Genomic DNA, 14,113 nt, shown 5'->3' with positions numbered 1-14,113 from the left:
TGAAGCTGGATGGTTTAGTGGGTGAACAAGAACTGTGGATGGCAGCTGGGTCTAAATAGGCTGCAGGTGAGGAGTGGCAAATGACTCCTGTTAGCTGAGTGGAGACTGAGAGATGCCTGTCTGCACAGATCTGACAAATGCAGTCCTGCATCTTTGTCACTGCTTCTTCTAGGTTTTTAAATGCAAGAAATGTGATCAAAAGAGCAATTCTGAAAATGGCCCCATATATTAAAGAGAAGAGTTAAAACAACAGGCAACCACCCAGTGGTCACGTAAGGCTGCTTTACTTATAGAATTGCATAAAATGTGCAATTATACATGAACATTTCCTACCACATCTCACCTACAAGCTGCTTATTTCTTGGGTCAGATGCTAAAGTAAAAATGTAACTACAGATCCTGAAAGGCCACCTAATGTGTCATTAAGAGCCAAATGGAATCTAACGTTATGGCTGCCTTAGGATATGTAGGGTATAGTTACATCTCTCTCATAATATTAAAATATTATAATGTGGCTTGCATCTTTGTCTGGTCTCAAACTGACCAGAACTGAACATCAGGTGTAAGAGAACAAGGAGAACTGGCATTATGAATATCTATTACTTTCCTGGTCTGTTTACCCTCTGCAAGATGGTCTTGGAAATATACAGACCTAACGTGGGCAAACAGGATCAATGTATATAAGCAAAAAGGTCAGCAAGGATGTAGTGGCCTTTCTTCTGCACTGTACGACTGACTCTATGAATTCATGACACTAATGAGCTGAGGAATGCGCTGACGGATGCTGGCTAAAGTGTATGCACGTGGACCGCTGGGATTCCAGATTGCAAAACACCATTAAACAATAACTATTGCCTGGCTACTCAAGTGTGACTCACCATGCCCAAATCTGATACTATCCACACCTGATGATATTTAAAGCGCAGGTTTCCCACAAAACCTCTGGTATGTTTTATGGACCCTGGAAGTAATATTAAATGATTTTCGCCTCTTCATTTTGTATCTTATTCCAGTTTTAATCACAATCCTCCCAAGGCACCAAATCATAATAATGCTTTATTGAGAAGTTATATTATTAACTAGTTCAAAATTGGCAAGTTTATGGTTTTCCAGTCAGTTATCCATAGAGTAATAGGAATAAAGAATAACTTTCATCTTTACTGTTCAGGTGGGAAAAGAGCAGAGTGAATCACAAACCCAAGTGACTTTCATTCACATATATTATACAGATAGCTCATTTGAGTTCAATTACTCCATTATAAACTGAGATCAAATATTTCTGATCAGTTTAGCATAATTCCAGTCTGAAAAATAATGTTTATATTCTGTGCAAATGGAAGAGTGTATAGGGTCAGTTTTCCTCAAATATATTTATCTCAATTCCTTAGCCAAAAGTATCTTGAAAGTATCTAGAAATTCTGGCCTGGCAATTGTCATAATCAGAATGAATGGTTACTGAGGACCTGTCCAATTAAAGTTTGCAATTTGGTCCAATCATAAAACCCCATGATGCTCAATTAAAAGTCCGGACAGAAATGGTTGCATCAATCAATAGAACAAAAAGGGGGATTAGATAACAGTGGTTAAGCACATTGTCCCTTCACCTCTGAGACTGGGGCTCAAGTCCAAACTGGACTAATGCCACAAAAGTTGATTTTTCCTGTTTGTAAGGATCTTGAGCAAAGGCAGTTTGGGAGGTTTCATCCCCGTTGCTTATAGATATAAGCCCACAGTACAGAACTGCCCATAATCCATCTCTAATTGGCAATCTCAGTCAGAAAGGTCGGAAGCATGGCTGTAGTATGACAAGAGAACATCATCAGTAGGGGGTGTTGTAATGAGGTTGAGGTTAAGGGCCTTTGTGGGGGCAGAGCAAAGGGAGATGAAGTCTACAGCTGTTTATGCTATAGCTGGTCTACGATGGCCAAATGCTGACACCAGATGCCAAAAGTATTCCATCCTCCGGCACTGACATGTTCAACAGCAAAGTCATTAAAAAAAATCAGACTTTAGAAGAATATGAAAAACACACTTAGTTATTTCTCTCACAGCATCAAGGATTATTCAAGATTTATTTTACCATTTAAAAAAAATTCAAAGATACTGTTAAAACATGGTGATGACTTCATACAGTTTAACCAGCCACATTCTTTTGTGATGGTTCGATACTAATGCTGATAGTTCCAATTAATATTAATTTTTGCTCATTTCACATTGGTGGTACACATGAAAGGCTGTACTCATAGACACAGATGATGCATGTTCACAAGCATGGATGCTTAAGTGAACGTGCATATATGAACACATACGTATAAACATACGAGCACACACCACTTAATCTTATATCTCCTTAATTTGGAAAACCTGCTTCATTCCACAAAAAAAAATGCATTTAAATGCTGGATAGGGAAGTTGCAGCATCACATCTGAAACTGTCACTCTTGTCAGATTCACACATTCAAAGTCAGCCAACCACAGCTCTGTCCTCTGACCAATCTTTTTAACAGGTCCATCTGAAAATACTGTGCTTGGTTGATTTTAAACGTTGTGGATTTGATTAGCAGGTCTGTTTGGAAAGGGATACAACAGCATTAACACAATCCCTGTACACCCAAGCTCTGTGGAAGTGTTATGAACCTGAAATAGAAGCCTCTAAATATTTTACTTCTTTTAGTGGGATTAGTTTCTAGATTCTCAAACACTCAAAGGATTATGAACAAAGAGTTTAAATTACTCCCATTGCCGTTCTTTTGATATAGACACCATTGATTCACATATAATACCATGTAATTACAGTCCATTTTTATGAGCTGACTGTTAACCCAATTACTATATTTATTAGCTACAACAATGGGTTCTCCTGTAAACTTCTCAATATAAATGTGCTTCCTCTGGAATGTAAAACTTTTATGTTCATTTTCAACTTAACCCATCCGAGCTGCTAATTCAACTGCATTTCTTAATATCCCAATAAAAGCTTAATCGAACCAAGAAAACCAATGCTCTCAGGTCATAAATCATTGTGTTCACTTTAAGATGACACCTTTATGGCGCAGAGCTCCAATTACAGTCAGCTGGATAACACTTATCAATCAGTGAACAACTACCGTGATCAGTGAACATTTTCTATCCCAGTCTGTGGAGGGTGTACATTACCAGTATTAATGATATTTGCTATTCTAAACTAAATATAAAAAATAAGCAGCATTTATTTCATGCCTTTCAAGACCACAGGAAATCCTGAAGTACAGGAAAATAAAAAAAAAGAAACTGCAGCTGCTAGAAATTTGAAACAAAAACAGAAAATGCTAGAGAGCCTCAGCAAGTCTGACAGGCATCTGTGGAAAGAGAAAGAGAGTTAATGATTTCAGATTAGAGAGTCTTCAACCTGAAATATTAACTCTATTTTCTAAGGATACTGCCTGATCTTATGACTTCCTTCAGCATTTTCTGTTTTTGATCCTAAGGTACAATGTGATAATGCAAGATCATATCTTTCAGGCTGAGTTTGACTGAGCAATATATTGACCAGGAACGCTATCCCACCGTGGGATCCAGAAGGTTGAGAACAGAGGGGGGCTGTCAGCTTACCTCATTTGAAAGACTATATTCCTCGAGCACTCCCTGAAGTTCTCCTTTGGATTCCCAGTCTGTTTTTTCCCTATCTCTGCTAATGTCTCAAGAATGTATCTTGAAACCAGAAATTCTTGTATTGTGGTAAAAGTGCTACCAACTGAATAAATTGTTTTTTGTTCCTAATTTTAGTACAGATAACTTAGAACAACACAGCACAGGGAAAGAACCTTCATCCCACCTTCTCGGCAACAGTTATGATGACAAATTAACTAATCCCATCTGCCCGCACACAGTCTGCATCCCTATATCCCTATCTGTCTAAGTGTTTCTTAAATGTTGCTATCATATCTGGTTCTACTACAACAATTGGTAGCGTATTCCCACCACATTCTACTGTGCATAAAATAATGGTCTCAAAGATTTACATTCAACGTTCTCCCTCTTACCTTCAACCTATGCATCTAGTATTTAACAATACCACCTTGGTATACAGACCCTAGTACCACATCTATGCCTCTCGTAATTCTATATACTTCTAAGCTTGCCACTTAGCCTCTGAGGCTCCAGATAAGTCATTCCAAATTTGTCCAACCTCTCCAGTCCAAGCAACATCCTTCTTGTCTAGAGCCTCTGCAAGGGTCCCACATCCTTCCTGTGCTGTGACAACCAGCAGTGCACACAGCACTCCAAATGGAGCCTTCTAAAGTTTTATGCAGCTGCAACGTGACATCCTGACTTTTATTCTTCAGCATGTCATATGCACTTGTATTGCAGCTTCCAGGGAGTACCCCAAGATTCCACTGTACAATAATAGTCATTAAGGGTTCTGCCAAGTACTGTATACTATCCTCTTGCACTTGACCTCCCAAAATGCAAAACATCACATTTGCCCATACTAAACTCCACTTACCATTTCTCAACCCAAATTTAGAGCTAATCTATATCTTCCTGACTGCCATCTTCATGACCCACAACTCCATCAATTTTCACATTGTATACAAACTTTAGGCTTCAGTCATGCCAGCACTATTATATTATATTGGATATAAAAATCTTAAAGCAAATTAATTAAATATTACTTGTTACATTAATGATAGCCTTCCCGTTGACAAGAAAGCTATCTTGTCAACAGATATCTTTTCAATAGATAGCCTGTAATTTATTCTAAAAGAGCAGTTCCTTTATTAAACATAGATGAACATTGCTAAATAATTTTTCAACAACTCTTTTGTTTTGACTTTGAGCAATGTATGCAATGTATGTTTGGACCAATCCAATTGGGGCATCACAGTTAATTAGTTAGTCTTGATAGACCATGGATTTGCACCTTGGGAAGTTTCCAGGGTGCAAGCCTGTGCAAGGTTTTTTTTTAATGGAATCCGTAAGCTGCAAGTCTCTCCTCTCCACGCCGTCCTTGTTGTCCAGGGGAAGGGCATTAGGACCCATACAGCTTGGCACCAGTGTTATCGCAGAGCAATGTGTGGTTAAATGCCTTGCTCAAGGACAGACACACAGCCTCAGCCAAGGCTCGAACTAGGGATCTTCAGATAACTAGACGAACGCCTTAACCACTTGGCCACGCACTAACACGGCATCACAGTAGCATAGTGGTGAGCACAATGCTTGACAGCACCAGGATTGACCTGGGTTCAATTCTTGCCACTGTCTGTAAGGAGCTTGTATGTTCTCTCTGTGACCACGTGGGTTTCCAATGGGTGCTCTGGTTTCCTCCCACAGTCCAAAGACGTAGCAATTGCTAAGATCATTGGTCATCATAAATTGTCCTGTAATTAGGCTATGGTTAAATGGGGATTGCTGGGTGGTGTGGCTCGAAGGGCTGGTAGGGCCTACTCAGCCCTATATCTCAATAAATACATCAATAAATCTGATATACTGTAAACAGCAGACTTATCGTATTCTATATTATGGAAGATGTCCATAGACAGAGCTATTTTATACATTGACAAATTATTTTCCAACTAGATCCAATTGAGAAAGAAAATATAACAGTAAAGAGCTATAAGTAAAGAATAAACATAAGAAATTCTGCAGATGCTGGAAATCCAAAGCAATCATACACAAAAAGTGCTGGAGAAACAGCAGGTCAGGCAGCATCTATGGATTTCATTAAATAGTCAATGCTTTGGAGTGAGACCCTCCTTCAGGATTGAAAAGGAATGGGGAAGACGTCAGATTAAAAAGGAGAGGGTGGGGAAGGAGGAAGGCCAGGAGGTGATAGGTGAAGCCAGGCAAGCTGGAAAGATAAAAGAGTGGAGAAGAAGGAATCTGATAGGAGAGGAGATTAGACTACAGGAGAAAGGGAAGGAGGAGGGGACCCAGGGGGAGGTGATAGGCAGGTGAGGAGGTAAGAGGCCAGAATGGGGAATAGAAGAGGGGGAAGGGATTTTTTTGACTAGAAGGAGGAACCAATATTCATGATATCAGGTTGGAGACTACCCAGACAAAATATGTTGTGCCTCTCCACCTTGAGGGTGGCCCCATCTTGGCACAAGAGGATGCCATAGAATGACATGTTGGAATGGGAATGGGAATGGGAATTGGAATTAAAATGTTTGGCCACTGGGAATTCTGCTTTTGGTGGATGGAGCAGAGATGCTCTTCGAAGCAGTCCCTCAGTTTATGAGGGGATTCACTACATCAGGAGCACCAGACACAATAGACAACAGGTTCATGGGTGAAGTGCTGCCTCACTTGGAAGGACCGTTTGTGGCCCTGAATGCAGTTGGGGAAAAATGTGAATGGGCAGATGTAGCCCTTGGGCTACTGGCAGAGAGTTCAATTCAAATCAGGGAAAAGGGTGTCAAAATGACCAATGCTAATGCTTTTCTAACCTCCACAACAGTGGTATCATCTCTCAGAGGGGGTTTTACCTTGCAGCAATATCATTGTTGATCAGATCCTGGTCTCAGCTCTATTTTTCAGCCTATTTGCAATACATAGAATTCATTTGCTATTCCGTTTGCATTGTAAGGTTGTGGATTTATTTCTTGGTGTTAACCCAAGGATGATGAATAAACTCAATTCTTCTCTCCAGTATTAAAAGAATGCTTCATTGATGGAGTTTCTATCACTCGGATGAGGCACTTAACTGTTCTCACTGTTGAAAGCTATCAATTTTATGGTCTTGTTCCAAAGATCTGCAGGGAAGTTAACTTCAGTGTCAGATAATCTGTATTTACTGATTATAAATACATTTATTGACATGATTGCCTATGTCATGTGACACAGCACATAATAATGATGAAGAGGTTGTTTGACTTCAAAAATTGGGCTTTACTTTATGGAGACACAACAGATTGCAGTTGCTTGAATCTGGAGCAAAACCCAAACCACGGGAGGAATGGAGCAGGTCAGGCAACAGCTAGGACGGAAAAGGATTTCAGATTTTTCTGGTCCAGACCCTGCATTAGGACTGAGAATGTAGAGGGGAGGGCAGTACAAAGTGAGAGGCAGGGGCCGATGGGCAAGTGGAAGCAAGTGAGGAGGGTGATGATGGGCAGATGGAGATACAACTTCCACAAGAATGTCTTTTACAGACATCCGAGAGAGTGCAGATCTGAGAACCTGGAGCAAAAAAAAACTAACATTAGAGTGGACCATCTATCACCTGCCAGCTCTTGCTCCTCTCCTTTCCCTTCACAATGTTTCTTCTATGCTTCAATCCAGATTTATATACCTGTATTGAAACACCACTTGTCTATTACCCTCCATAGATGTTGCCTGGCTTGCTCAGTTCCTCCAGCAGGTTGCTTCTTAGGAGAACAGGCCTGGTTTCAATTGCAAGACACTACCTCTGCCAATGTGGGATTCAGTGATGTGCTGGTATGCCACCTTAGAATTTTGTTGGACTTGACAGCATAACTTGATGGAGAGCAAGAATGCCACAGAGTGAGTCAGCATTGATAAAAAAGTGAGATTTTAAGCTGATAGTCAGTTCTCTTCACCATGTCGGGATCAAGATGGTGATGGGGCCAGGAGCCAAATGGATCTGACAGGATCTGAAGTGAGCATTGGTGAGAGTAAGTCAGTGAAAAGCACTATTGATTATTTTGTTCACATGTCAAGAGTCCACTTTACTTGGATAATGATAAGCTGAGGTTGATGCAGAGGAGAAGGTGTGTACTCTGTCCGACATGAAGCCATAGTTCATGATATAAATGTAGAATATATAGTCAACAAGTGATGGCCTCTCAATATTTCTTCAGAATGATTATATCCAAAGTCTTAAGGTTAAATAAAGATAATGCTGTTCATGTCAGCATTATTCAGATTGGGATTTTGTTTAATATCACAAATTGACTTGTGAGCTGCTAGTCAAGTACATTACCAAGGAGGTCCTGCATTAATGGATAGGCTGTTCTTCAGCAGAAATTTTAAATGTAACTCCTATCTTCTTGTCTCTACACTACTTAATGAAATACAAGGCGTCTTCTTCTACACTGGCCGAACTTTCTTCCTCAACCAGCACTACCAACAGGTAAACAGCAATTTATCTAGTGTTCTCTGTGGATTTAGTTTGCAAAAACAATAACAACAAATTGCATTTATGGATGAATTTGTAACATGGCCGAACAAGCTAAGTCAACTTCAGATGATTTAACAAAACATCAGACAAGGACATCAAGGAAGATGACCAAGGGATTGGACCAAGAGGGAGATTCGAAAGAGCATCTTAAAGTCGGGAGAAAGAGATTACAGAGGAATGGAGAACACGGGGTCAAGGTAGTTGAAAGCAAGACCACCAATGATAAAAGATTAAAATCTGGAGAGGACCAAGAGGCTTGAATTAGAACAAGGGTTCCTAACCTGGGATCCACGGACCCCTTGATATGGTCCATGGCACAAAAAACATTGTGAACCCCTGAATTCGATAATGCATATATTTCAGGGGCTGAAGATTACATGGATGGAGAATTGAATGGATAAGTCATGAAGATATGTGAAAACAGGGAAGAAGATTTAAATTATGAGACTGAAAAGCAAGTTTCAATACTGGAAATCTAAAATAAAAACAGAAAATATTAGAAATTCTCAGCAAGTCAGGGCACATCTGAGGGAAGAGAAACAGAATTGAAATGTTCATTCTGTTTTACGTTCTATAGATGAGAGCTGACCTGCTGAGTATATTTAGCACTTCCTGTTTAAATTTGAAGCTCCTTTATTGGGAATCAATGTGGGTCCAGGTGCCATGGTAATGTAGTGGTTAGCACGATACTATCGCAGCTCAGGGTGTTGACTTTCAGAGTTCAATTCCAACACCGCCTGTAAGGAGTCTGTACATCCTTCCTGTGAATGCATAGCTTTCCTCCAGGTGCTCTGGTTTCCTCCCACATTCCAAAGATGTACTAATTAGTAGGTTAGTTGGTCATTGTAAATTGTCCTGTGATTAGGCTACTGTTGGTGCGTGGGCCTAGTGGATAAGACATTGGTCTAGTGATCTGAAAGTCACTGGTTTGAGCCTCAGCTGAGGCAGCGTGTTGTATCGTTGAGCAAGGCACTTAACAACACATTGCTCTGTGATGACACTGGTGCCAAGCTGCTTGGGTCCTAGTGCCCTTCCCTTGGACAACATCGGTGGCGTGGAGAGGGGAAGGCTTGCAGCTTGGGCAACTGCCGGTCTCCTATACAACCCTGCCCAGGCCTGCACCCTGGAAACCTTCCAAGGCGCAAATCCATGGTCTCACGGGATGAACGGATGCCTAAAAAGATTAGGCTAGTGCTACGTGGGTGAACTACTGGATGGTGCAACTCGAGCCGGTAGAGCTTGACTGCGTGGTGTTTCTAAATAAATAAATAAAAGTATTGCAGACATGTGATTTGATGAATGTTAGGACAAAAACAGTAGGAATTAGAGATAATAGCCCATGGAGTAGAAACATCTTCTGAAACAGATGCTGGAAATCCAGACCAAAACTCACAAAATGCTGAGGGAGCTCAGCAGGTCAGGCAGCATCTATGGAAGTGAATAAACAGTTGATGTTTTGGGCCAAGATCCTTCTTCAGGGCTGAAAGTGTTAAATAAGATAGCCTTAACTGGGAATACATTAAGATTACAGTGAGTTGAACAATAGAAAGTCGTGAAAAGAACATTAGAGCAGTAACATCTAGAAACAATGAAATTAATGACTATGGTGAAGCAAAACAGCTCAAAAAGGGAAATTGAATTAAATCTAAAAGAATTATGAGTTCTAGCTGGGTTAGGGGTAGATACTGATCTCTGTGACTGGGCTCTGGTTAGGGAGGGAGATAACACATATAAATGATCATATGGTCTCACTCTTGGCTACAAATGACTCAATAGTTCCTCATTCTTGTCACTAGAGGTTAACATGGAGGAGACAGAGATGAAAGGTTTATGAAGGTGAGTTGCGAGAGAGGGATAATGAGCATTGTATTTTGTATTTTTAGGATGATCTTAGAATAGTGAGTATTTTCACAATTGAGTCCCCTCTTTATATGGGTCATAAAAATATAGCTGCTATTTATCTTCAGAAAAAGTCACCAAACTCCAAAAGAAGAATTCATCGTGCAAACCACCAGGGTAATTTTTGCCACTGTAATCATGAACAACTTTGTACATGAGTAAACAGTTTAATTTCAGCATAGTCAAGGAGTCATAGAATCATGTAGCACAGAAACAAATCCTTTGAACCATCACATCCAGACTGACATATTTGCCCATCTACACTAATATCATTTGCCCACATTATGACCATACTTTTCTCTGCCTCACCCTGCCTAAAAGCCTCTTAAACATAGTAATTGTATCTGATTCCACCATCTCCTCTGGCAATGCATTCCAGATATCAACAACCTTCTATTCAAATAAATTACTCCTCAGATCCCCTTAAAACTTTCTGCTTTCATCTTAAACATCTGACTCTTTAATTTGATACCCCGGCCATTTGAAAATGATTTTGACTATTATTCAAACTATGCTTCCCATAATACATAATTCAGATTACCTCCCCTGTCTCCTTCACTTGAAGGATAAATGGCACACTTGTCCTATCTTGCCCATAACTATACACCACCTATCCAGGCAACATCTTGGTGAATCTCTCTGAATGCAATTCAGTGCAATCATATCCTTCTTATGAAGTGATGACTGAAATTGCACACAGTATTCCAAGTGCAGCCTAAGTGGTGCTTTGTAAAGTTGAAATGTTGTATCCCAACTTCTGTTATCGGTGTTCCAACCTATGAAGGCAAGCATAACCATGTTACCACCTCTAGGAAACTGAGGCCTTGGACGCTTTGGTTTCCCTTTTCTTCAACATTCATTCATGCTGAACAATTTATTGTCCTACTTTTATCTGATTTCTCAAAATGCATTACCACATACTAGTTAGGATTAAATTTCATGCCCCAAAGTTGCACCCAATTTTCCAACTGATCTATATCCTGCTGAGACAACCTTCCTTTCTCTCCAAGTTGCCACCAATTTTTGCGTCATCTACAGACTAACTAGCTGTACCTTCTGTATTCCTATCTATATCATTAATACATATTACAGACTGTAAGAGTCCAAGCATGAATCATTGAGGTACCCCACTTGCAATGTACCCTCTAATTTCTTTTACAGCTGTGCAGAACAACCATTATTCTGAGCAGGAAATTTTTACACAGCCGGAAAACTTCATGGCACTTTATATTAACATTACATAAAAGAAAAATCTAGCTGCGCGGCAACAAAGGGTATGTGCGTAGGAGAATTTCAGTTATTGTGTGGCCGCGCACCTGTAGAGCTCAGAGGAAACAGTGACCACCTTCAGAGAGATCGAAAGAGAGGAACTTTCTTCCACACTACTTTCTGCCTCCTACCACCACACCAGTTTTGGATCCTCCCGTCCTCAGCTCAACTGTGGTTAACAAAGGTGCAAAAATCCCGAGCAACAAATGACATACAGATGGAACTCAGTGAGTCAGCTGATCCCTCCACCATCGACAAACAGTTGCAGCAGTGTGCACTATCTACAAGATGCACTGCAACAACACACCGAAGTTCTTAAGGCAGCACCTTCCAGACCTCTGACCACTGCCATCTAGAAGGATGAGAACAGCAGATACCTGGGAACACCACCACTTGAAAAGCACCTCCAAGTCACTCACCATCCTAACTTGGAAACATATTACCGTTCCTTCATTGACACTGGGTCAAAATTATGGAATTCCCTCCCTAACAGCACTGAGTGTGTATCTACACCTCAGCGACTGCAGTAGTTTGAGAAGGCAGCTCATCACCACCTTCTCAAGGGCAACTAGGGATGGGCAATAAATAGTGACTTAGCTGGCAACACCCACATCTTGTAACTGAATGAATATTAAAAAATCTGTGGGAGGGAGTAGGAAAGAGGAAGAATCTACATTTTGGGTTGAAACCCTGCATCAAGACATTCAAAAATCTCCATTAGGGCCAGGACGATTTCCTCCCTTATTGGTCATAACTTTCTTGGATAGATTTATGCATTCTGAGACGTCTAAAACCTTCTGTCTCTTGATACTGACATGCTCCGTACTATCAATATATCTCTCCCTCGTTGTCCCTCTCCTTGGTGAATACAACTGAATAATATTCATTAGGGACCTCATCCACATTACTTGTCTCCACACATAGATTACCCCTTTGATCTCAAAGGGTCTCACTCTTTCGACATCTACCCTCTTGCTCTTAATATAGTTATTAAGCTGACTGAAAAGGACTACAATAGCTCTGCATTGTCCGCTACAGAGAAAGTAGGCTCCCATCATTCGAATTGTTCTCTTTTATGAATCAGCAATGCAAAGAGACTTTTTAAAATGGATGATGCACGTTGCTACAGTGACCAAGTTAGTCACCCTCCTCTCAAAAACTGCCTACCAAGCTGGTCAAGTTACAGTGCAAGAACCACATGAAGGAAGCAGAGTGATTTTAAGATCTAAAGGTTTAAATAAAGCTATTAATGAATAATTGCTCAATATTAAAACTTGAACACCATCAGGTTTAGAATGGAGAGGCAAGGAAATCAAAGCTTGCATATATTCACTTACCTGATCTGTTTGCCCTGCTATTTTTCTTCTTCTCTTGCAGTTCTATTTGTTCAAGTTGTGACCCTGTCTTTGGCTCACCATTTCCATTCCGGACTCCAATTATAGGTTGTCTGTCGATTGTTTTCTTTGTCAAAGTTCTCAAAATCCTTTGAGCCTCTGCTAGTAACATGGCTTGTATTGCTTCCAATAGCTGTGAAAAGCATTGGGCCAGACGTCAGAATCAGAATGGGGTTTAATATCACCAGCATATGCCGCGAAATTCGTTAACTTTGCGGAAGCGGTACAATGCAATACATGATAATAGTGAGAGAAAGCTGTGCATTACTGTAATAGTTAAATTACTGTAATAGTTAAATTAAATAGTGTGCAAAATTAGAAATAAAGAAGTAGTGAGGCAGTGTTCATGGATTCATTGTCCATTCAGTAATCAGATAGCAGAGGGAAAGAAGCTGTTCCTAAAAAATTCAGTGTATGCCTTTAGGCTTCTGTACCTCTTTCCTGATGGTAGCAATGAGACAAGGGCATGTCCTTGGTGGGGGGGGGGGGGGTTCTTATTGATAGACACCACCTTTTTGGGACATTACTCCTTGAAGATGTCCTGGATACTACGGAGGCTGGTGCCCGTGATGGAGATGAATAATTTGTATGTGAATGAACACCCAAAAAGAATTGGCAACTGTACATGGTTTTTATTGACTGCAGTAACTTACCTCTACTGATTGGAATTGCCAGCTGGTGATCAAATTGGCAAGGACATCATAACTTGCTTCTTTGCTTAAGCTCTGGTATAGACAGAAAGATCTGTCTATGAAACAGGAAAATGAAATTATGATATTTGGAAATAATTCAATTAATAAAAATCTGTGCTATATTTATATCAAAGGGAATTTCAAGTATTATTTCAAAGAATTCAAAAGTATCTGAATATTAATATTTCCCAATGAGCCACTTTAAATTATCCACAAAAATCATCATATAACTTAACCCTGTGCAGAATATATTAAGGATATTTAAGTGATTCTTAGAATGGTATTTGGGTGACAGAAAAACAGGGGGCTATGTGGGAGGGAAGGGTTACATTGATTTTAGAGTACATTAACAGGTCAGCACCACATTGTGGGCCGAAGCGCCTGTACTATGCTCTATGCATGTTCTATGCAATATTGTTGTCTTGACTGCAGTTTGGGTCCAAAGATTCTTGCCTAGTATCCGACCCGTGCTAACTGAACTCTGATGGTTAATCACAGTGCTCTGCACTGCTTTTGCAAAACGGAAATGGCCCGACAGAAAGCTGGCGCTGGCCTTAACAGGTCTGATGGCCCCTTTCTAACTATTCAAGGAGTGCACCATTCAGATCTGCTCACCTATAGAAGCCTTCAGTTCTGATGACTAAGATCCTCAGGATAGAGTTAACAGATAGTGTTCCACAAAAATCTTGACTGGTATGGCATACGAGAAATAGCTCTAGATATTGGAGAGTGGGAGG

The 14,113-nt window shown here is 40.3% G+C and overlaps 1 protein-coding gene across 14 annotated transcripts in view; it reads right to left on the bottom strand.

Annotated features, from left to right (window-relative positions):
• The window catches only part of LOC132382495 (WD repeat-containing protein 72-like), a 502,802-nt gene that overhangs the window by 269,479 nt on the left and 219,210 nt on the right, over positions 1-14,113 (bottom strand). For 13 of the 14 annotated variants that reach the window (XM_059952748.1, XM_059952747.1, XM_059952751.1 and 10 more), the window contains 2 exons: positions 13,338-13,432; positions 12,628-12,817 (listed from right to left, as the gene is read on the bottom strand). In XM_059952748.1, the coding sequence (XP_059808731.1) occupies positions 12,628-12,817; positions 13,338-13,432 (285 nt within the window). Of the gene's footprint in view, positions 1-12,627; positions 12,818-13,337; positions 13,433-14,113 lie in introns of those variants that run through there. The other variant, XM_059952757.1, reaches the window with a different exon arrangement.

The sequence above is a fragment of the Hypanus sabinus genome, chromosome 28 (assembly GCF_030144855.1).
Source record: "Hypanus sabinus isolate sHypSab1 chromosome 28, sHypSab1.hap1, whole genome shotgun sequence".
Taxonomy (NCBI): Eukaryota; Metazoa; Chordata; class Chondrichthyes; order Myliobatiformes; family Dasyatidae; genus Hypanus; species Hypanus sabinus.
The sequence above is the reverse complement of the archived record's forward strand: the minus strand, read 5'-3'. Positions and strand labels throughout refer to the sequence as shown.